The sequence below is a fragment of the Myxocyprinus asiaticus genome, chromosome 6 (genome assembly GCF_019703515.2).
Source record: "Myxocyprinus asiaticus isolate MX2 ecotype Aquarium Trade chromosome 6, UBuf_Myxa_2, whole genome shotgun sequence".
Classification (NCBI taxonomy): domain Eukaryota; kingdom Metazoa; phylum Chordata; class Actinopteri; order Cypriniformes; family Catostomidae; genus Myxocyprinus; species Myxocyprinus asiaticus.
In genome coordinates, this window is record NC_059349.1 from 24,948,863 (window position 1) to 24,974,011 (window position 25,149).

A 25,149-nucleotide genomic window follows, 5' to 3' on the forward strand; every position below is an offset into this window, starting at 1 on the left:
CACCCTTTGCCTAGAATTTGCAGACATGTACTCTTGACATTTTCTCAACCAGCTTCTTGAGGTATCACCCTGGGATGCTTTTTAAACAGTATTGAAGGAGTTCCCATCTATGTTGGGCACTTATTGGCTGCTTTTCTTTACTTGGTCCAAGTCATCAATTCCAAAAAAAAATGATTTTTTAAAATTAAATATTCGTTTTATAATGAAATAAATGTATATGGTTGCACAATTATATTTGTGTCTACAAAACTAATTTCAAACATTTAAGCATACGCCATCAGATCAAAAGATTTTTAAGATCATGAAAAACATTTCAAGTGTTTCAAAAGTTTTGACTGGTAATGTAGCTCGTCAGAAACAGAATGGGTGAAAAGCTGCACGAGACAATGGTGGCTTGATTTTAAATTGTCAATTATTTTTGGTCATTGCAATCACTTTTTTTTTTTTTTTTGCAGCCTGGAGCCCTGAAAAACGGGGTGTGTTTAATGTTTTGTGTATCAGACACGTTCAATTTCATTGTATGTGCCTTACTGCACGTAGTTTGTGTTTTCTTTTTTTTTTTTTTTTTTTAATTGTTTGTTGTGGCAATCAACATTATGCCACAAATGCTGTCAATAGAATTTTTGTATTAAAACCGAAGCTCTCCTTGTAATAAATATCTATGAATTAAAGTCTCAAAGAAGTGCTGGTTTTGATGGTATTGTCTGCTCGGAGTGCTGTTCTCACTTTATCCTCAAAAGTTTGAACAAAGCATCCAAATCTTTCTGCAGATATGCAAACTGTTCTATCGTCTTCACTCTTCACACTTTTGTCCCATGGTTTATATACTGCCCAAAGCTCTTGTTTTCATCTTCACTCAATGTTATTGTTCAGCAGCCAACTCTGTGTGTGTGTTTTTGGAAGTAGCTCTTGACCCCCTTCTGTTTTCCCTCTTCCTGCCCTCAATACCCACCCACATTTTCAATTACAGTAGAACATGGGATAAATAATTACCACATTTTGGTTAAAAGTAATTATTATTTATCATTTAACAGTTCAAATCACAGTCTTGAAGAAAAAAAATGTCAGTGACTTTGTCAATTGTGCAGATCTAAGTGTTGTTACTGTGAGAATTTGTAGTTAGATGCACATTGAGTTGTTGTGGTAAGTGGTATTTTATTAAAAAAAAAAAAAATGTTTGTTTAAAATGGACAGTTTGTTTGAATGTCATCTCGTGCATGGTCCTTGCAAATAAATGTGCATGAAAAATCCTTAAGTCATTGAATTTCATTTTGAACCATCTGTATGAACCCTGCACGGAGGCCCTTTCTGTTCCTTTGTTTCATGAGTGCTGTTGAACTTGCACCAGCCAGGAACCACCGTCATGTCTACGTGTGATTTTGATTTCTCAGCTGTAATGCAAGCTCATGCATGAGGCACTGCAGTGATTGGATGGAAGTGCTTATTAATAATATGGAGAAAAGCTCAATCAAATGATTTATTTGTGTATTCCACTACAAATCACAACTCAGAATTTACTCAAACCTCATATTTTTATTGCTTCAAGTTTAGCTTTTAACATGGAAATTGCTCAAACGAAAAAACACTTTACCCTTAACAATAAACATAATGAGTGCTATAATTGTTTTCAATGATGAGCAAACTTATATGTTTACATCTCAAATGTGTTTTGGGGTTTCATGACCCCTGAACCCCTTCAAATATGTGGACCCACTGTCTGGTCCAAAAGGCTGCGCTTTGTCGTGAATAAAGTATACTCTTAAAATGTTAATGTCTCCAAATACATAAGTCATACATATGGGGTATTAGTTTGAAAGCTTAGAATCATAACTTTTCATAGATAAGTCAATTCTGCATTTTGTTACATAAAAAAAATAAGGCCTGAAAACATTACATTTTTTACTTGCTTTTGTACTCGCAAAGGGAAGGAACTTACCTTTCTAGTGACATCTAGATTGAGCTTCTAGTCCACTCAGAGGCCAAGATATTCGATGAAACAATGGGGGTGGTGCATGAACTGAAAATTTGTCTGTATGTCTATGGACGAGCACATCTGCGAGGGCTAAAATTCATTGGAACAGCATCTACATTTCAGATATGCATTTTGTGGTGGAAGGTGATGGAGGAAAAGTTATATGTATCTAGTTCTTACTGCCATCTTGTGGAATAAAATAAGACTATTTGGAGGGAGACAGGGTGAACAGAATCAGAATTACATGTTTACAAATTTAGGACAACAAAAATATATATATATATTTTTTTAATTCTGTTCATCATAAGATTGTAAACCTATACAATATTATTTATGAATAATTTGAGGTTTCTGAAAAAATTTGGCACATTTTTGGCAATTGGTCCTTAGTGTGTGTAAATGGTGAGCTTTTAAATTTGAGTGTGAAAAAGCAGCATCCCAACATCCAGTCTGGCTTAACCATATTAGCTTTATGCCCATTCCTCCATAACTAGGCATCCTTGAATGAAAGTACAAAGTAAAGACTGGTGGAAGAGTTGTTTACAGATGTGGAATTAAGGCTGCAAAATTAGATGTGGAATTAGGGCTGCACAATTTATTCGTATTTTAACTGTGATTACTGTTTCTGCCTCTCACGGTTAATTAAGCAAAACCGTCTGCACAATTGGCAAGCAAACGGAAATTATAGGCCAGGTAAAGTTCAAATTGTTGCTCAATTTCATTATAGGCTGTGTCTATGAATGGCGGACCAAACCACAAACTCTTTCGAAGTCTGTTTTCCACTTAACTCACCCTTCGCTCTCTTCAGAAGTTCCCCACTGACCAATCACTTTTAAGCATGCTCTAAAATATGTTTACGAGTACTGGATGTCTTGTATGTGCATCACTCTGATCTGTAGTGTAATACACATACTCGTAACACACACAAGGGTAATGATGATACAGTGTTTCAGTTGTCTCGGAGCGGTTCTGTACTCGATACACATGAATTCCATACACAGAACCGAGGTGCTCTGAGGTCTATTCATGCTCGTTGCTAATGTGCGTTGACCGCATTTTATTTAAAGAGCTCCAGATTTAAACTTCAGTTGCACATTTACGTAATTCCAAATATGTTTGGCCATTAGAAGTTTCTAAACAAATCTCAAGTAGCCCCATGGCCCCGTTTTGTGTGGACCGAGGAAATGAGAGCATTTCACCTCGTTTGGAAGGAGCACAAAGCTGTTGTCAACAGAAACAACCACACATCGTTTTCTGCCAAAATAAAGGCTTTAGACCAAATAGCAATGCCGTGTGCTAAATTATTACAGAAATATACAGTTGAATTCAGAAGTTTACATACACCTTAGCCAAATACATTTAATCAGAGAAAACATTACCTGTCTTAGGTCAGTTGGGTTCACTATTTTAAGAATGTGAAATGTCAGAATAGTAGAGAGTAGAGAAATAATAGTAGAGATTATTTCCTTTATTTCTTTCATCACATTCCCAGTTGGTCAGAAGTTTACACACACTTATAGTATTTGGTAGCATTGCCTTTAAATCGTTTAACTTGGTCAAATATTTTGGGTAGTCTTCCACAAGCTTCTCACGGTAAGTTGCTGGAATTTTGGCCCATTCCTCCAAACAGAACTGGTGTAACTGAGTCAGGTTTGTAGGCCTCATTGTTAGCACACGATTCAGTTCTCCCACAAATTTTCTATCAGATTGAGGTCAGGGCTTTGTGATGGCCACTCCAATACCTTGACTTTATCCTTAAGCCATTTTGCCACAACTTTGGAGGTAGGCTTGGGGTCATTGTCTATTTGGAAGACCCATTTGCAAGCGAGGTTTAATTTCCTGGCTGATGTCTTGAGATGTTGCTTCAATATATCCACAATTTCCCTTCCTCATGATGCCATCTATTTTGTGAAGTGCACCAGTCCCTCCTGCAGCAAAGCACCCCCACAACATCATGCTGCCACCCCAGTGCTTCACGGTTGGGATGGTGTTCTTCGGCTTGCAAGCCTCACCCTTTTTCCTCCAATCATAACAATGATCATTATGGCCAAACAGTTAAATTTTTGTTTCATCAGACCAGAGGAAATTTCTCCAAAAAGTAAGATCTTTGTGCACTTGCAAACTGTAGTCTGGCTTTTTTATGGTGGTTTTGGAGCAGTGGCTTCTTCCTTACTGAGCAGACTTTCAGGTTATGTTGATATAGGACTCGCTTTACTATGGATATAGATACTTGACTACCTGTTTCCTCCAGCATGTTCACAAGGTCCTTTGCTGCTGTTCTGGGAATGATTTGCACATTTCGCACCAAACTACGTTAATCTCTAGGAGACAGAATGCGTCTCCTTCCTGAGCGGTATGATGGCTGTGTGGTCCCATGGTATTTATACTTACGTACTATTGTTTGTACAGATGAACATGGTACCTTCGGGCATTTGGAAATTGCTCCCAAGGATGAACCAGACTTGTGGAGGTCCACAAGGTCTTGGCTGATTTCTTTTGATTTTCACATGATGTCAAGCAGAGGCACTGAGTTTGAAGGTAGGCCTTAAAATACATCTACAGGTATACCTCCAATTCAGTACACCTCCTATCAGAAGCTAATTGTCTAAAGGCTTGACCTCATTTTCTGGAATTTTCCAAGCTGCTTAAAGGCACAGTTAACTTAGTGTATGTAAACTTCTGACCCACTGAAATTGTGATATAGTCCAATAAAAGTGAAACAACCTGTCTGTAAACAATTGTTGGAAAAATTACTTGTCATGCACAAAGTATATGTCCTAAACGACTTGCCAAAACTATAGTTTGCTAATATTAAATCTGTGAAGTGGTTAAAAAAGAGTTTTTATGGCTTCAGCCTAAGTGTATGTAAACTTCTGACTTCAACTGTATTACTATTATAAATAGGGCTGGGTACTGATACAAATTTTTCGATTCCGTTTCACAAGCTCTCAATTCGATATCGATTCATATGGGACAGTTCTGTTACAGTATCCATTTTGCTTGCATATAAAATAAATACTCTTTCAGCTTTTAATTATAAAAGAACCATCTATGCAACCCTTCTAGGTCGAATTTGAAAATATGATTTTTTACAAATTATATTTTAACTAGAGCCCGACTGATATGGGATTTTTGAGACCAATACCGATTTTAGAGAGGGAAAATTCACCAATTACGATATGGTGGCCGATATATTTAATTTGAGCTGGAATGAAAAGACCTTTTTCTGTGAATTTTTCACCGATTTTGCACTATGCAAAGGTACACAAATAAAAAACACATGTTTGTCTCTTGCTCACGTGTCAATGATTACCCCTCCGCGTGTCGATGCCGAGATCTGTTTATATTTTATTAATGTTCATCACTGAGAAGGTTTGCTCGCGAACTTAGTAGCACCAAACAGCACAAGCAGCCTCAAGAATGGACACGGAGTGGCTGTGTAACACTTTTCCTTGAGTAGAATATCACACTAGAGATGCTAAGTTTTTTCAAAGGGGAAAGTGAGAGCTAGAATGAGCGCGCTCCCATGCATGGTTGCCAGATTTCACAAAATAAGTAACATTAGGTGGAATATTTCCAATTTGCGCAAGTGTAAATCTCTATTTGGGGGGTTGCATCTCATCTTGCAACCCTGAGCATGTTAAACACTTGTGGAGGCAAGTTAGGTCCCAATGCAAGATAACTCAAATATCCATTGAAAAAACACTTCTAGGATAAATGATCCGCAGGCCAGATTAAGCCATGTGGATGGCTGTAAATTGCCCATGTCTGTTATAGACCGCTTAAATATGTTTGTTTTAGTGTGGCAAGGAAATTAGCCTTATTAGTGAGGTTTTATATGTCCCTGGTTCTAATTGGCTGCTGTCCCCACTATTCTTCACTGTGTTCTGCGGTCTGGTCAGGGGCAAGCCTGGCCACCCACTCTCTGTGGTTATGCGAGTAAGTGTGTACGTCACTGCGCACTTGGGCTTGTGCTGCTCCTCAGGGGTGTGGCCCTCCAGAAGGAGCTGCTTTGGCACTCTGCCACATCTGTCACTCTCCAAAGAGAATTGGGTGAACAGTCAGCCCGCCGGCTTAGATGTCAAATCTGATCATAGGGATTCAAATTGGCTGCTTTTGGCATGGCTCTGTAGGAACTCCCTCCCCCACCACTGAAATGGTGCAGCTAGAGCGGCGTAGTTCTAGTGCTGCCTCTGGTGAATAGGGACTGATTTATGGCTGTGGTGTTGTGACTCATCTTCTTGCTTTTAACTAGAGCTGTGAGGAGATTAAAGCTGTGGTCCTGTCATCCAAAGGCAGGCATCTCTCCTTCCTCCTATTAATTCCTTCCATTGAGATTAGTTGTGGTTGTAATGTCACCCTGTGTAACCACCTTCAGGGCTTCAGGACCTGGGCTGAGGTTAAAAGTTTAGTAGAATTTGCTTCAATGCAAGTCCACCACTACAGGATCTTGTTAGCATTTTTCCTATAGAGCACAACAGACAGCAACAGGGCAGGTTTTAAGACTTTGCTTCAGTGATAGGACGATGTCTCATAGAACACAAGCATGTAAAGATTTCTCTCTCTTTAATTCAGACGTCTGAAAAGAGTTAGCAAGAATTGTCCTATGAGAATGCAGCAAATGATCTTGCTCGAAGTTTAGTTCACTTAATTTCCATGGAGCAGTTTGTGCTTAACATGCATTGTGATGGCAACTCTGCAGGTTCACTTTATAGCATATACATGTGTATACAACCAAAACAAGTTCACCTTGAACCAAAAATTTATTTATATTTCTATTATTATTATCATCATCATGTTTACATTTATAATTGTCTTTAGATAAAAATAAAAAAAAGTTCATAAAAATATAGTGAACATTTCCTGCATTTCGCCCAGCCCTTGTGCATCATATGAGTGAGCAGTCACTGCAGGGCTCTTTTGGTGCACTTTGATTGCTGCAACTCTCTGATTGGTGGATTGTTTTCCTTTGGGATTCAGGGATAGTGTAGTTTTTCACCAGACATTTCGCTATTAAACATATTTTAAATTTTTTTTGTTTTAAGTTGAAGTAACACAGGCTTCAGCCGAAGCATACATTGAATAAATACTGACCTTATGTGAGATCCAAGGTTGTTAAAGGTTTGCATTCATTGTTAAAAATCGATTTGTCTATGGAGAAAATGCATGGGATTTCTACTTGGAGCACGACCATATCACTCTGATATAGGGCAGTCAGTGAAAAAGACCTCTGTGTAGGTCTACTGGTTTCGGTGAAGTTGTGTAAGTCTGAAACATGTATTTGTTATTTGTGGTTTGTAGCATGGTGACTGTAGACTGTGATTACAGGAAGTCATGACACCTCCTGCATGACCACTAGTTCATTACGAATGTGAAGTTATCTAGTTTTGATTTTGTCCTTTTGTATGCTTAGTTTATGGCAAGAAAGTTTTTTCTATTGTTATTTGTTTCCATAGAGCCAAATATGTACTTCATGTACTCTGTATCAAGCACAACTTTTTGAGACAGCAACTTTTTAAAGTTATTTAAAAGACTGCATGCTCAAGCTTGATTTTCATTGTGGCTTTTTGATCCTTAGTTTAGGCTGGTCAATGTAGATGTTCACCTGGATAATTTTAGCTGCCATTTGCAGAGGCCGAAAAAGAGAGGAAAATTGGGGGTTGGGTGAATGAGACTGAACATGGAACAGAATGGGAGGAGCATTGGCAAGGGGAGGGAAATTTTCTTGTGGGGTTGTTGAAGTTGAGGCAACGCATTCCTTACCCACCCCCCACTCATACATGCCCACCTCACACACACGCAGGTAGTTGTGGTTGAGTAGGACATCCGGTTCTGTAACAGGCTGCCTTTTTCCCCCACCCCTGCTTGGTTCATCTCACATCTACATAATTCCCCCTGCTCATCTGATTACCCTGAACAGGGGATGAGCAGGTTAAGGACGCAAACACACATGAAAATACACTCGCACTCCCCCAGAATACTCAGGCAACACAAAAATACAGAAAGATGAACACAGACAGCAACAGGGCAGGTTTTAAGACTTTGCTTCAGCAGGTGGGCTGCCTGCTTGTGTTCCTACATCTGCCTGCCTGGTCTGGCTGCTGCTGTTGTTTAACTCCACTACTTCTGCTGCTGCCTCTAAAACCCTTTGTTCTTTCCCCACCATCAACGAATTGTAAAGAATGAATTAATTTAGGCTTTGTGTGTGTGTGTGTGTGTGTGTGTGTGTGTGTGTGTGTGTGTGTGTGTGTGTGTGTGTGTGTGTGTTGGCCCTTTTGTTTGAAAGCAGAAGGAACGGAGGGTGGGGGCTGGGATCAAAGGTTGGCAAAGAGTCAGTTACAACTGATTTAACTGCGAAAACCCCTCTGTCTCACCACCCCTCAACTGCTGTTGTATCTTTTAACAGCTGTGACTCACTGGCTGAAAATTTTATAAAGCATGGCTAAAGTGAACAAAATGGAGCTATTTGTGTTAATGCTCTCTCTCTCTCCCTCTCCGTTCCTTTCCAGGTGCCTGACGCTGCGTTCTCTGAGAGAATTAAGGAAATATGGAGTGACATGCTGCAGATTAGTTAGCGGATTAGCGGCTTTGAGGACATCCACCTCTGTGTGAGCACACATTCCCTGTCCTGCTTCTGAAGCTTGGCTGCACAACAGGAGCACTGCGGCCATGGCTGACCCAGGCATGATGAGCCTCTTCGGTGACGATGGGAATCTGTTCTCTGATGAGCTGGAGGTCCTGGGGGACTGTGGCTACCCCCAAGGTCAGGCAAATCCTATGAGTCAACAGATGCCCCATGAGCACCAAGGCTATGGGCAGCTGTCTTCTCTTAACCTCTCCTCACCTGCTGTTCCTGGACAGGCCAAGCACGGCCACCATTTTGACCATTTCAGTCAGTATGAGCAGCCCAAGATGCATCCAATGGACCAGCAGGGGGGCCGGATGATGGGGAATGGACCAGTAAATGGCATGCCCTCCCCTCACTCCCGCTTTCATAGTGCTCCACCAGGTGCAGGAGGGGCTGGAGGGCATCACGTCTACCCAGGTGCACAAGGAGATGGACGTAGCCAGTCATTCTCAGATAGTGGAAATGCATGGGTCCCTCAAGCAATGCAGGTGCCTGAACAAGTGAGACCCCCTTTCCAACAGCAACCTCCACAACCCTCTCCTCATCAGCATGGCCCAGCTGCCCACCAAATGGGCCCTTATATCGGTCGTGGCGAGTATGCCATGCAGGGCCACAACCAGACCAAAACGCCTCCGAGAATGAACCACTTTCCACAAGGCCTCCCCCAGGAAGCCAATTTCATGGGTCACGTGGGTATGACGCAAAATCCCGGCATGTCGGGACCCTCCATGTGCCACCCAGCTCAAACTCCTCAGCAGCATCAGCAACCTAATCAGCAGTTTCTCCACAGGCCTGTCCAGGCCCTGGTCCATCCAGAGTCTGTGGCTAGCCACAACTCTCAGTTCCCGCAAAGCCCTTCACGACAGCAGCAGCAGCAGCAGCAACAAGTCATGGGCGGGAGACCCCACCAAAACTTGGGATTTATCATGCACAACCAGCCAGTCTCTTCCAACACTGTAAACAGCTCAGGGCAGTACCCTCCCTATCCTCCGTACGGCAACCTTAATCAGGGATTAGCCAACACTTCAGGGATGAGTCCCAACTTGAGCCTTACCACCAGCAGCAACAGTAACCCTAATGCGCCCGTGACCCAGGTGCAGCGCTACCCTGCTCCAACAGGGCCCCAGCGCTATCAAGCTCCTGGGGCTCAACAGGGACCAATGCACCAGCAGCCCATTCATGTGAACCAAATCAACACCCAGCCTATGCACCCAGCCCAGAGCCAAGCTACAGCCCAGCAGACGCAACAGCATCTAGCACCTCCACCTCAGGGATCATATGGCTCCCCTCCTTCCATGTCACCTATGAGGAACCTAGCTACCCCTGCAGGTACCCCTCCACCCCAGCAGGGCTGCCCACCAATTGCCGGCTTGGGAACTGATGTGGGTGTCTACCCTGGCCCAATGGCTCACCCCCAGAGAGGAGCTGGCCCAGTGAATGCAGCACAGCAGCATCCCCACCACCAGCAGCTGCCATCACATCCCTCACACCCACACCCACATCCGCCACCCACCCAGATGTATGCTGCTTTGTCACCCAATCACAGGGCCACTAGTGTACAAGGAAGACCTACTGCAGGACCAGATGCAAAACACGTAGAACCACCAGGCCCACAGGACCAGAGGCTGCTTTCCCAACAAGCGCAGCAACACCAACTGCAGACACCCCCATTGCCTTTCCAGCAGCAACAGCTGCAGCAAGTGCATACCCCTCCCATGATTCCTCCATCACAGACACACCTGGCTGCACACCGTCAGAGCTCCCCTCCATCTCAGCAGGCATGGGCACCTCCTCACCAGTCACCTTCAATCATGCAGAAAGTGCCTTACATGCAGGTGAGTTGTGGAAATAGAGCATGCCTTCCATTGTCATTTATATATGTTTACCTTGCTTTTGGAAAGTCTGTTTTGTGCTTGTGGGTGGCAAAGGCATGTTTGAGGGTTTCTCTTGCCGACTGTGGAGCTGCCTCTGCCCCTGTTGGTGCACAAGAGTGTGGGAAATGGATTTTTACAGCTGTTTGTTTACTCCTCACTGCATATCCTGGCCTCCCCAAGACACAGGCGCCATAGTGCTAATCTCCTAACCCCCACCCCTCCCCCCTTCCCATTTTGAAGGGGAAATGCTCCCTTCCTGCTCGCACTAAGCATCACTCTCCTCCCCCGTCTGCCCTCCTTCCGTTCCCCTCTCTATCTGTGTCTGTCTGCATCTTTTCTGTCTCTCTCTCTACTCTGTTTGCTTTGCCTGTCTCGGTGGACTCATGCGTGAGTTAATGGCGTACAGCAGGATGTGTCCTGTTGGGAGGGTGGAAGAGGGAGCCAGTGGGGAAGGGAGGTTAGCAGCTCTCAATAGCTGCCTGTGTCACGTGATTCTGATGCCATTAGCTTGTTTTGCTCTGAAAGCCTCTTTCTCTTGTGACCCATTCACACACAATGGCTGCTGTTATTCCTGCATGCATATACAGCACATAGCTTTTTTGGTGGTGTTTGTTTCTCTTTATCTCTTAAACCACCATTCACAACCATAGTGCATGTCAGTGATTGCATCTATTTTATTGTGTCCTGTTAACAAAGGTTTGTAGTTGACATTTAAGATGTCAGTATTAATTGATCCACCTCAATTGTGACCTAGATGAAACGTGTTTTAAGTGGTGTGCACCGCTTGAGTACATCTCTGTCTTGTCACTGTAAGCTAATAAGTCATCATGTCTTTGTGTGGATTGTAAGTTGCCTAAGACAATTGATCCTAGTATATTTTTTTCTTTCTCATGTGGTGTGATTTAACACTCGCTTTCAGACCAACTAAGGCAGCATTTAATTCTTGATATTGGGTTCTTATCTTATTGCTGAAACCTGCAGTAGCTGTTGTTAAATATTTACATATTAAATGTTTTGTTTAATATTTACATATAAAACATTCATGACAGAAAGTGCTCTTTTCTCTGACACATAACAAGGGTGATAACAGCCCCCTACACTTAAAGTTGGCATGAAGAGAGGCAAATTAGTTTTCTTCATGTAGTCGGGAGATTAAGAATAGCATCAGAGATGGCCTTCCTTTGCACTTCTCAGAGGATTTGCAGAACTTACAGCATTCACTTCTTGTGTTGCCTCTAACTATTAAATAACAGAGTGGTATCAGTTATAGAATAGTAAGGTTTGATGACAAATAAATGATTGTGACCTTTAAGTAGAGCAATGCTTCTGAGGGAACAGACTCTTCATCATGGCTCCAGCTGCTGTATTTAAATACCAAGTGCAAGTGTTCACAGAATCACACTAGCCTATGAGAACTATAAAAGACTTGCATATAAGAATGCATGAGATGTTTGGTCAAGGCTTAAATCCAGTTGACTGTGCGTGAAGAATGGACAGCCATGTTTGATTCCTTTTTATTTCCCATTTATCAGTTGGTGCAAGCTGTTAGCCTCCTGAGACTCTCTGCTGACAGCGCCTGCTTGCCATCTTGGCAGCGGCATCTCTCTGTCTCTCTCTCTCTGGGTCTGATAGACACAAACAGTGCACTACTGAATATTCAGAGTATGGCCAGGTAGTACAGCTGTATGTTTTGTGCAAATAAAATGTTGAAGGGAGTTGCAACACAATAACTACGTTTCCATCCAAGGATTTTTTGCGGAAAAAAAGTTTTAGCACATCAAAATAAAGCTGATGGAAATTATCGCAAAAATTTCACAAGTGTCGACATAATATTTTTCCATTTAACTCTAGCGCATAAACTTTGTCGATACATCAGATGTCATGAAAAACTGGTTTGGAAACACTTTTTGTCGAGAAAATTGGCATTAACGCAAAATGTAGTGTCTCATGACAGAATTTACCCCAATCGTTAGCCTGTGTTAATCATGACGACAAGGTATAGGATCCTTGAAAGCCAGTTTATTGTACGTGATTATGGATCGATCTTAACGGCATAAAGATCCGATCACTGCAAACATGACACTTCCAGGAGTGCCAACACAAATATCTCGTATCATGCACATTGACAAGTGCACGGAGAACAAATGAATGGCCACTGTTTGTGATTAATTTAATCATGGTAGACATCCATTTATTTGGTAAAGTTGCTTTTATGTACCATCCAAAATAATAGACACCAGTCATGGAATTAGCCCACAATACAAAAAAACCCCAAAACAAACATATCATTTCTGTGCACAAAGCTGTTTTAAATTAAACATATATGCACAATACTAGAAGAAAAGCTTCAATGTGCTTTTTTGAACACTTAAAATATAGCCCAATTCTATTAAATTATTGTTTAGTTTACTTTTGAAAAATACTGGCAAAATTCCCTGTATTAAATTAATTATTAAACGAAAAACGCATTAAATTAAAAAAATAAATTACCAAACATAATTTTTTAATTTTTAGACCTATATATGCCTTTTCTTTACACAAACTTAAATTAGCTGTACCCTGTTCTGTAGACGAATAAAGTCGGCTGAATGACTACGCTTCAAGACTATGAACTATCAGAACTATTTGTCCAATGTGGAGTTCACTTTCAGAAAACAAGCTTTTTGAGCATTTTAAAACGTTTAAATATTTTAAATCTAAGCCTCTCTACCTCGGATCGCATTTGCTGAGCTTCTTCAGAAAATGTAAATTGCATTATGACACAAATTAATTTTAGATGATAATCAAGTTCAGTTGGTCATTAAAAGTTGTGGGACAAATATACGGGACATAATGTAATTGTGATGGCAATGCTTTAGATGATTGTTCAAAATAGCCTATTGAATATCAGGAATGTATCATATGTAAACCCTGATATTACACCGCATCAATTTTTCTTTATAGTTGTGCACGCAGCATATAGACATCGATGGATGGTCCTTATCCTAAGACCGAAGATTTCCCCACTACTTGATACAGGTTGCCAGCTTGAACAGGGCAATGACGATTCACTTTCGGGTCGGAACTGGTGGCAACCTGCGATTAGGTGCAACATCAGTACCAATATTACAGTCCTATCAGAAGGGCAACAGCTCCCTTTTGATTGCAGTTCCTCCTCTTCTGATTGCTTTTATTTGTGAAATTAAAATGACAGTTATCTGGTTAATTTCAATGAATTGTCTCAATACTCTCCCCATTTTACCAAAACTTCGGAGGAAAAAAATTAGGGACATCTGGGAGGCGAATTAGCGATAAACGCACATTTCTGAATGGAAATGGCTTACGGGCAGATTTCTTTTGTGTTAAACCAAAACTTATGCAACTGTTTTTTTTTCTTTAGGCATAACATCATCACGCACACCATTTTTATCGATAAAAGGCCATTTGAATGGAAACGGGCAGAAGACGGCAAATTTCGCACATTTTTTTTTACGCATTTTCACTTTGTCTAACAAAATAGCGAGAAAAGTGGATGGAAACTAGGCTAATGTTTAAAATACCGAACTTAACGTTCTTATCTCTCTTTTTTGCCATTTGGGCTAAAGTTTTTCATTGTGCTGATTACTAACTTGTTATAGATTAGGGGTGTAAATCGCAAGTTTCGTGACAATACGATCTTATGATTCTCTTAGCCAGTGATCCGATGTTTGTTATCTCAAAGTCTGCCACAATGTGATTTCTTTCAGATTTAGGGGCTGCAATCAATATTATATTATATGCCTATTTTACACAATTATATTTATTATCTCACAAATGCAACCATATTTTAATATAAATATTTTATTGTGCTCTCTGAAAAGTGCAAATCCAGCATCTACAAAATAAGATACTTCAGTTGTTGAAAAAAAATAATACAGAAAAATAAATATAAAAAATGTAGTAACATCGTTTGATGACAGCTCATTGCCTTGTGGAATGAGGTAAACACTACAGTGACTATTTGTCATCTCTACATCAGTCAAGCAAGTCTTTCAATCCATAATACTTGCATACCCACAAATCATGAAACACGGATAGAGCAGAGCTCAACATTTAGGCTTCAATCACTCCCACACACATCAGTGTTCCACATGAATAGCATATTTAGTGCTAATAAAGTGAGATGAATATCATAAGGTTGCTGCATCACCTGACATAAATGCATAATGATGTGGTTGGCATTAGAGTGTCCAAATAAAGGTGCATCTTAAAAAATATACATCGAGGTTTACGTGTTGTATTGATGACATCGCATCATTGGTTATTTGATTTATGCATTAATCTATATCGATAGATCGTTACTCCCCTATTAAAGGTTATTACAGCCTCAAAGTATTAGGCCTATAAACTCATTTGACTAAATTCAGACATTCTTAGTTGAAGCATTTCCATTCTGCTGAAGGATTTTATGGGGTAGTTAGCTACTAGCAAGCCTAGGTGTTTCGGCAACATAAATTTGTAGCTCATTTAGATTTGCTCTCAGCCAGAAGCAGTCTGAAGTTCAAGAGCAATGAGCAATGAATCTTGAAGATGAAGTTTAGTTAGTGTTATGCTCTGTGTCTGGGAGCCAGCTTTACATCAGATGAATTGGGTGTTACCTCATGGGTTGGGCCTGCAAAAGCCTGCTTGCTGAACTGAGGCACAGTGCTCCTTCAGGGAGTATTTAGCTCACAGAGTGAGCACTTTGCCTTCTAGATTAACTGACACATCAGTCTCCCCCTTCTGAGAGATTAAATCCTATATTGAACATTGTATTCTGGGCTGCTGCTGTCAAACTAGAAATGCAGAAAGCACGTGCGGTAGGCCTGTTGTCATTCATGCAATTGATTATTGTGGAGACTTGGCAAGAGGAGAGACATTTATCCATTAAAGTGGCAGCAGAACACTCGCTGTTCCAGCTGCTCTGACCACCATTGGACTGGGTGTTGGTTATTTTCTGTGACCTTGCCGCTGTTTGGGATGCATGGTGCACCCATTTTTCTCAGTCTGTTTACAGGAAATAAGCATTTCATCACCACAATGATGTGGTTTACAAAAGTCTTTAAAACAAAAGCAAAGTGTATAGTATGCACTAAAACGCTGTAGTAAAATCAACACATGGTTCACAGAGAATACACAAAATTCTTCCTTATTTACCAAGATGGAAAAGGCTTTTCATTGATCCAGTCCTTTTTTGTATATGCCTTTTGTGGCATATTGCATCAAATTTGCTGTTGTCTATCTGAGGCATCGGCATTTATGAAGTATAGATATAATTTATTAGTGTCATAATTCCTCTGTCCCATCTGCTGCTGGGAATCTGGGCTTAGCACAGCTTGCCAGCATGTTTTCTGTCAGTCTGTCTTTGCCATGAATGGAGAGGGGAGTGGAGAGATACCACTACAACTGCAAGGAGAGAACCATTGCAGCAATTCTGCTGAGCTACAACTAGCACTGGCACTAATGGGAGCAAAGGGAATCAGACCAAGTAACATAGCATGCCTCAATGGCAAACAGCAGCAGCAGAGGCAGCAGTTTGATTACATTGAAGTGTACAGAGGCTTTTATTAATTTTTTTCCCCCCACTTAGGCTAGCTTGTCTGGGGAAATTATATATATATATATATATATATATATATATTTAAAAAAAATTTTTATTATTTATTTTTTTTTTTTTTTACTATTTTGAATGTGTGGAGTGGATCAAATTTATGAAGCAGTGATGCCACAAGCATTGGTTAGTTTCTTTTGTCACTGTGAATGAGAGAGGTTTCCTTTTGGAAGGAGACCTTGTGTGATTTTGATTGTGTAGTCATTTCTTGTTGTTTGTTCATTCTTGGTACTAAACTCTTTCTCCCCTGTCATCAGCATTCCCCATCAGACCCTTCCCTGGAGATTATATCATCCAGTAAGATACCTGTCTCAGGCTCAAACCTGCAACCAGCCAACTGTGACATACAGCAGGCAGAGAGCAAGCTCAAGCCGAAAAAGAAGAAAGCCAAGGTGAGGAAAGGCCTGGAGGCTAGTGACATCAGCAGTGAGGCCGGAGGAGCGGCGGCTCTGGTGAACGAGGGAGACTCTCTTGTGACTCTCTTGGATCAGTCTGCCGTTGAAAAAAAGAGCAAGAAAAAACCAAAGGAGAAGGAGCCCAAGGAATCGAAAGAGCCTAAGACTCCCAGAACTCAGAAGACTCCCAAGACACCCAAGGAACCTAAGGAGAAAAAAGTGAAGGCCACCACCCCGAAGCCTAAGACATCCAAAAAGCCCAGGTACAGTTAATTTGGGTTGACCTAAATCACAGTACAGTAGAATGAGCATTTTTAGTATTTACTTTCCCATTAAATCATATCTTCAGTTCTAAACTTTATTCTGGGTGTCTATAGTATCTAAACTATGTAAATGAACCCCTTTATTCACATCACCTTTCTAATGCATAACCCTTTATGATCACGTGATATCACCATCTTTTTGTATGTGTCTTGTATGCAACTTTAGATGCGTTTAGTAGTTGTTTTCTAGATCTAGTCCCATCTAGTGCTGATGTTACCATATCTCCATTCAGTCAGTTCAAAAGTGTTTGGGTTGTTCTGCTTTATTGCTTCGAATCTTTAAGTGAACCTAAGGGCTTTGATGTTTTACAAAGTCTGTGTACTTGCCACAGCTTTTTGCTTTGAACTACTGGCACTAAACCAGACTTCAGTCGCACAAATAAAGCCTCACCCAGTTACTTTTTATTAATAATGGAGGCTTGTGAGGAGTAAAGCCCTAGGTACACTTCCATTTTGACGCGAACGCTCAGCGTCTGCATACATTCGAACACAAGCCTATCAAAGTATACTCCATACACAGGCAGTTAACACATACGTGCTATGACTGCTGTGAGACACACCAGACTTTCTCTTCAGGAGTTTAGACCCATAAAGATGTCTTTATATTCCTTCAGACTCGAGTTATACAAATGCAGATATCTCCAGACCTCCTCACACGTGTTCTTGACTTGCTCATTCACTGTTGTTTTCAACTATCTCCTGATGTTTAGCGGCGATTACATTTAGCGCTTATTCGTGACCGCAGAGGCTCAAAATGTAAGTGATGCCACCTTGTGGACCAACTAAATTAGTGCAAAAAACTCCAGGCGCATGCACAATTTGCTGACGATGAGATTTGCGTCACACGTCCTGTACGCACGCGGAGGCTTAGCATTCACGTCTGACCAAAGTATACTTTGGGCTTAACTCATTATTATGAACATTGAAGTTACAATGTGCTTTCTCACCTATGCTGGTCTTATGTACTGTGAAAGGAATCAGTCAGGAGTCAGTTCATGTGTCTACAGCCACTGCCTGAAACAACAGTACAATGTCATAGTTCCTCAGTATATCTCTCCTCTGGAGATACATCATAATTATTGTGCTGACTTATCACGTTTGAATGATGCCCTCTTCCTCATCCACTCCCTCCATCCCACCCCCTCCATCCCCTGAAAAAGAAAACTTATGTTCAGCTTGATTATGCAAAGCAGCAATATAGCTTGGCCATTTTTTCTCTGGCTTAGGTAGTAACATGAGCTGGCTGAGGAATGTGTCAGCCTTCCCCCTTAACTTCCTCCCCCCACCCATCCGAAGTCCCATCACTCCACTGTCCCATCCCTTTCATAGAGGAAAAGGGCCGGGCCTAAGCAAGCTTTCAGCAGCGCATCTGCAGCACAGTGCCAGAGCAGTAGGTCATCAGAAGGGGGAGGGAAAGGGAAGTGTGTGTGTGCATTAGAGGAGAAGGGGAGGGGATGACTATTCAAAATGGCACCTAATGCTGGTTAGTTCACAACGTTGTCTCATTAATCATGCCGGCCTGAATTTGACCAAATCTGCTACAGTGCTGGATGTGTAGTGTTGGTGAGCCCCTGTGGATAGTTTTTAACAGTGTGGCCCCATTACACAAAGTGGGCTACAGAGCTGAATCCACATAGCACATTACATATTTGATAAGTTTATCATTCATTCCCCTTCTGCATTTTTAGCTACTTTGTTACCTGTCTTATCAGCTCTCTTTTAAGTTACTAATTTTCTTGTTTAGTTACTCATTTCAATCGAGAAAATGGAATGGAGGAAATGAGGTTGGACTTTAAAAAGTCCAACCTCTTGGTCCTCGCCTTGTGTGTGAGTTCTTATCTGACAAAGAAAGTGCATCTATAAATAGTCTTTCTTTGGCCACACACTGAGTAAAATGTGAGTGTCTGTGTGCCCAGGTTTGTTTTCCATATACACACCACCATCCAACACTTAAGATCCCCCCTCTGTGGTGTATCACATGTGACTCTTTCCCCCACAAGAAGACTGTTTTGCATTGCAAATACCTCTTCAATTTATTGACAGGTTCCCAAGCAACTCTAGCAAAGCCCCCATTTTCGTTGGTGGGGTTGCTTTCTAACTGCATAACCACCTAACCTGGGTGGGCAGTTCTCCCTGCCTTTTTGATTTTCATTTCTCATGTTGAAGCAGAGTCGGTCTCTCTCTCTCTCTCTCCCTCTCAGATCATCTTAGCTACATCCTGTGCACTCAGATATGAAAACCACAACAGTCATGGTTGCATAGGAAATTGCTGCAATGTGTGTATGCTTAAAGCTCTTCCCTTGCGGGACCCTTGGTCTGACTTCAGCACCTTTACACCAGACTGCTTGCTTATTTGTCCTCAAACAAGCACTTTGTCTTGTCACCCCTCCAGGCTTCGGTGCAGAAAAATAAAGTTGCATTCTGTGTGACATTGAATCTCAAAGAAAAGTTCAGAAAGGTGGATGACACAACAGAAAGAAAGGGCTAAACATCCAACTTTATCCTCCCTGTTTATTTTATCCTTTTAGGACTGGCAGGCTTGTCCCACCAGGGTTTGGGAGGTTTCAGTTCCTGTGAAGCCTTGTGTTTGCTGCTTTGGTGATCAGACAGGCCACCGCCTCAGAGAGAGAGAATGAGACTGTGCAGTGCGCTAAATGTGCAGCCACTTGGGGACAAGCAAAAGTGAAGATGCACATCACTGGTGCTACCCACTTCCATCAAAGCCTCGCACTTAAAACAGAGCCACCCCCCCACACTATACAAATAAAAGACCCTCTGCTTTGAAAAAAGTTGGTTAAATAGTCACTGGAGAATTTAGCCACCTTCAGATCTGTTTCTTTGTTTTTGGAGAAGATCAACGGGAAAAACATGGGTGTCTGAGGTACATGAAACATGTTTGTCTTTGCCTGTGGTTGAGGCATGCATGTATCTACAGCTCTGGGTAGAGGTATAATGAATAAAGCTGCCTTGTTAGTGAAGGCAAGTAATTGAGTGGCTCCACAGCATGGGTGACCTTGCTCTAGGAGCCCAAGGTGCGAATGCATTTCTTCCCTTCTGACTCTTGCGCACACGCGAACACGCACACGGTGGGTTTCTCTTTAATTGGAGCCCTAGCACTTTCACATGCTCTTGCATGCCTACAATGTCCTTTTCCACCCATTTTCACACACTCCATACTTTTGCTGAATCTCTCTTTCTAGCCCTCCCTCTTTCATTTTACAGCATGGATTCTGTTCATTCTCTTATCTCAACTCACCCACACACATCCTCTTTCCACACGTTCTCCCTCACAGTCCAGGACTCTCGGTGAGGCAGGCATTTCTCCTCAAATTTATCTTTTTTTTTTTTTTTTTTTTTTTTTTTAAATTCCACACCACCTTTAATGCCCTCGATTGCACTCTGTTTGTAAAAGGGTGTGTTCCGGTCTTTCTGTTGGATTTCCGGTTCTTTAAAAGAAAAATAATATATGTATACACACACATACATATAGTAAGTGCCTCACTGTAACACAGATTTCCAGCTGAAGATGAGTCATTTCACTGATGATGGCAGGTTTTCCATTAACCCCCGGCCCTTTCTCCTGAGTGTCAGCACTGGAGCGGTGTGGCTCACACAAAAATGCAGCAGGGCCTGCGTCCTTCCACTACTAATGCCAATTAGCCCCTCTCTCAAGCCCTACCCACTAGACTATACAGCTGTATCTTCAGTGTGATACCTGGGTCCTGTAGATCTCTGCTTTCTATGATTCATAAAGGTCAGCCATCGAAAGAGAGCCCCCCCTTCCCTCCTCAACCGAGTGTTGTTCTTGCCCTCCATAGCTTTTTTTTTTTCCTTCCTTTTAATATATGCCTTCCTTTTTTTTCCCCTTATTTCTGACTGTTTGCTTAGCAGTGACAGTATGAAACCCAAAGCCACAGAGCAGTGCGGCTGCAGGTGCTTGTAGAGTGTTGGAGAGAGAGACTCTGACTGAGGCAAGCAGATGGCTTTGGCCAGTGGCGTCCAGCCAGAGGAACAGGTGCGGGTCACTTGACCGCCGGTTACCAGGGCGATTTGATTGCTCTTGGCATGCGAATGAAAAGGAGAGGGGGGGCCCCTTAGCGCGAGAGCCTCCCGGGCATTGTGTAATCTGTGGCAGGGAGAGAGCACGACTTAAGTGGAAGTGGAGTTAACTGGTTTCATTCCCTCTGCTTTTGTGTCTGAAACTGAACGTAAGTGGGAAATTAATAAAAAATTAAAAAGAAAATTTTTAATCTCCTTTGTCCTTGTGCACACAATGACTACAGGAAACTGTTCACTGTTTTATGCTTGTAGAGTTGCACATCAAATCATTGTCTCTGGCCTTCATTTTTCATGTGTACCGGACTTGCATTATCGGTCTCTATACGAGTTTACATGTCAAGCAGTTACTGCAGTGTGATACTACACTCCATCAAAAACTACTGTAGACAGCATTTTTGTAATTTGTGTAATTAAACAATATCTTTATGACCTCATTAAGTCTTTTTAAAATGATTTGTCACTGTACAGAAGAATTTAGATTTATTGTGAAAAACAAGAAATTGTGACCAGATTCATAACATGGCACCTAAAATACACACTCTTATATATCCAAATAAATAAAAGGTTCAAAAACCAAGCTAATCAGTGTAATGGTGTGACATTTAGACCAGAGAAATCTGTGGTTTATTGGGTGAAATAGATACTAATAGTGGTCGACCGCTAAATCGGCTGATATTCTGACTTAAATTATCAGCATCGGGCGATACATTTTCCCGTTTGACTTTTTTTTTTTTATTTTATTTTTTTTCTCTTGAGGGTGCCGAAAATCGCCTGCTTGCATGTGAAGCAACTGAGACTTGTAAATGACCAGTCATGGTTAATTTTATGTGCCATCGTGTTACTACAGTAATAGACCGGTGTGCAACACACTCCATTTATACGGCCCATATCAGAGCCATGGGAGACACGTTTGAGCTCAATGTTAAAGTGCTCGCCTGTTTCATTCTCTATCTCTCTCCTCAACAGTTCCCTGTAACATTTAACTGCCTTGTCTAATGACAAAAAGGCATCAATAATATCAATAAAACTAATATCATATACTGTCTGCAAATATGCGCATATCTCATTTAAACAGATGTAATAAACCAACCTCACACAACTTGAGCAGATCCAGCATCCTGTGGAGCGCTCATTTATTTTCCTCTAAAGCACGTATTCTAACAGTCTCTCCTCAACAGTTCCCTGTAACTTTTCTAATGATAAAAGGTAAATATCAATAAAACTTGAATTATATACCGTCTGCAAATATGCATATTTCTCGTTTAAACAGATGTCATTCACGGACCTCACAAAATCCAGCGTTTTCGTCCCGTCGAGCGCTCATCTAATATCATTCTCTGAAGCATGTATTCTATCAGTAAGAATCAAAAACTTCAGGATCAAAAGTTCCTCTGATACACAAATTATGACGGTCATTCCGTGTCAATCCAAGCAGGCGATCCAAGCTGTTTAAACTGTCAGGAGATTGAGGCTCGCGCTGGATCCGCATGAGCATGTGAGTGCAACTTCAAGGCTGCATCTGAAACCAGGAAAATGCTACCTCCGGAGGCTGTTTATGGAGGTACGATAAAAATAAGGTGCTTTTCAAACTGTTCAGAGACCAGTTTAAGAGTTCCATTCATTCAAAACAGCTGTCAGTTAAGCCATTAACTGATTAGGTAGCAAGTCAGCTGCCTACGTTTTCGGATGCAGCCCAAGGTAAAAGTGCTATGATTAAGAAAAGTCTTATTCACTATGCACTGTATGTACATACGGTTTGATTCTGTATTTTTTGAGAGAATGCGATTGCTAACGTGGACATGCCATCCATGGTTGCTGTACTACTGTGTGTACTGTTATTTCCTTCATAATATATTAAAAATTTCTTCATGTGTAAATAAATTACTAAAATTTGATGACTAAACAGAAATCTGAAGAATTTTGTGTGAAATTGAGTAAATATAGTGCTAAATAAGAGATTATTATTTTTTAGCAATTTTGCGTTATTTACTATATTAAATTGTGTGATATATCAGCAATGTATCGGCCACACTGCTCTCTGGATTTTGGCATCGGCCACTCGATCGACCACTAGTTACTAACCAAATCTCCCTGCTCACCCACAGTGCTAAGAAATCTGATTCTGAGTCCAGTGACATCAAGAATGAGGCAAAGCGCAAGAGAGAGCCCTCAGTCACCTCAGATGTGGAGAAAACGCCGCCACGTTCACCAGAGGAAGAGGAGGAGGAGGATGGTGTTCAGGTAAACATTGGTCTGATTTTAATCTGTATCAGATAAGGGATTTGGTGAGGTAAAAAAAAAAATATATATATATATATATATATATATATATATATATATATATATATATATATATATATATATATATATATTAGTCAGAGATGCTGTTTATCTTTGTGTAGTGTTTTGTACCATTTATATTCTAGCTTTTTTGTTAAAGGAATAGTTCACCCAAAAATGAAAATTTGCTGATAATTTACTCACCCTCAGTAAGATGCATCTGAGTTTCTTTCTTCATCAAAACATAATTTAAGACTTTTAGGATTTCATTTCAGGCCTCCTCCTCTAAACAATGCAAGTGAATGTACTCCATTTTTTGACTGTCCAAAATGCATATTTAGGGTGCATCAAAATAATCCACACGACTCCAGTTGACAAATAAAGTTCTTCTGAATGCAAACAATTGATTATTTTGAGAAACAAAACAATAATTGTATACTTTTTAACTACAAATGTTCGCTTCCGTACATCTCTGTGACGTGTGCTCATGAGAGGGATGACGTAAGCTTGTTGGTAAGATCATGCGTCACGTGGAGGCAGGAAGCGCGTTGTTTACAAGAGAAACTTGCACAGACCACAGACCAAGTGCCATTCACAAACCAAAACAGTCCAAAACAATTTCAAAACAATATAAAATAAAAAATAATTTCCAAATAATAATAATAAAAAAAACAATGACTCCTTCCTGACTCCTCCTCCACGTGACACGTGACATTACCAACAAGCTTACGTCATCCCTCTCATGAGCGCTTGTCACAGATGTACGGAAGCGAACATTTGCAGTTAAAAAGTATATAAGTATTGTTTTGTTTCTCAAAATCATTAATCGTTTGGGTTCAACGATTATTTTGATGCACCCTAAATATGTATTTTGGACCTTCTAAAAATACATTCGCTTGCATTGTTTAGAGGAGGAGGCCTGAAATAAAATCCTAAAAGTCTTAAATTCTGTTTTGATGAAGAAAAAAACTCAGATACATCTTGGATGGCCTGAGGGTGAGTAAATTATCAGCAAATTTTCATTTTTGGGTGAACTATTCCTTAAAGTGTGTTCCTTGCCACAGTCACCTTAAGCTTGCTCACTGGGGGTCTAAATATAATTATTTTCTATTATTTATTTAAACGCACTATAATGACTCGAAGATATTACTATATTACAGCTTTTTCTGTTAAAGCATAATTTTCTGTAAAGCTGCTTTGAAATTATGTGTGTTTTGAAAAACGCTATACAAATAAAGATGACTTGTCTTGCTGACTGTAGAAGAGACGATCTAGCAGGCAAGTGAAGAGGAAACGCTATACTGAGGACCTGGAGTTCAGAATTTCTGATGTAGATGATGACTCCCCAGGACCAAAGTCTCCAACCACTTCTGACCAGCAGGTTGGTGCCATCCAGGCTTATAGATGTGTGTTTGTTTGTTGAATTTTGCATTTATATGATTATGTTGATGGCTTAGGTAATTAAGAGTCACTGTGGCAGAGTTGCAAAACTGCTGATGGATGTTCTCACATCAACTGTTTCCTTCATTCCCGTGTGTTGTAGGAGTTGCCGGAAGCGGAGGGCCCTGTGGTGGAGAAGATTATGGGGATGCGCGTGGGAAAGAAAGAGGTGAGCAGCCCAAAGGTACTCACATGTGCTTTAAGCCCAAAGTATTCTTCGGTCAGATGCGAACGCTGAGTGTCCACGTGCGTGATGCAAATTTCGTCATCAGCAGAGTGCTCGAGCACTGAATGTACGCAGCCCGATTTTTCTAACCACACATCTTTGAATGCGTATGCGCCTGGAGACTAATATGGATACAACAACAGTAGATATTCATGTCAAGAACGCGTGTGTGAGGAGTTCAGGAGAGCCCTGCATTTGTATAACATGAGTCTGAAGGAGTATAAAGACATCTTTATATCTAAACTCCTGAGGAGAAATAGTCCAGTAGCACCTATGCCAACTGCCTGTGTATGCACAAAGTCAAATGAAGTATACTTTGGCAGGCTTGCATTCGAATGAATGCA

At 41.1% G+C, this 25,149-nt stretch overlaps 1 protein-coding gene across 3 annotated transcripts in view; it reads left to right on the plus strand.

Annotated features, from left to right (window-relative positions):
* The window catches only part of LOC127442616 (chromodomain-helicase-DNA-binding protein 7-like), a 104,653-nt gene that overhangs the window by 41,663 nt on the left and 37,841 nt on the right, over positions 1-25,149 (plus strand). For all 3 annotated transcript variants that reach the window (XM_051700779.1, XM_051700780.1, XM_051700781.1), the window contains exons 2-6: positions 8,482-10,435; positions 16,340-16,740; positions 22,965-23,100; positions 24,401-24,520; positions 24,683-24,748. In XM_051700779.1, the coding sequence (XP_051556739.1) occupies positions 8,642-10,435; positions 16,340-16,740; positions 22,965-23,100; positions 24,401-24,520; positions 24,683-24,748 (2,517 nt within the window). In that variant the 5' untranslated portion in view covers positions 8,482-8,641. The remainder of the gene's footprint in view (positions 1-8,481; positions 10,436-16,339; positions 16,741-22,964; positions 23,101-24,400; positions 24,521-24,682; positions 24,749-25,149) is intronic.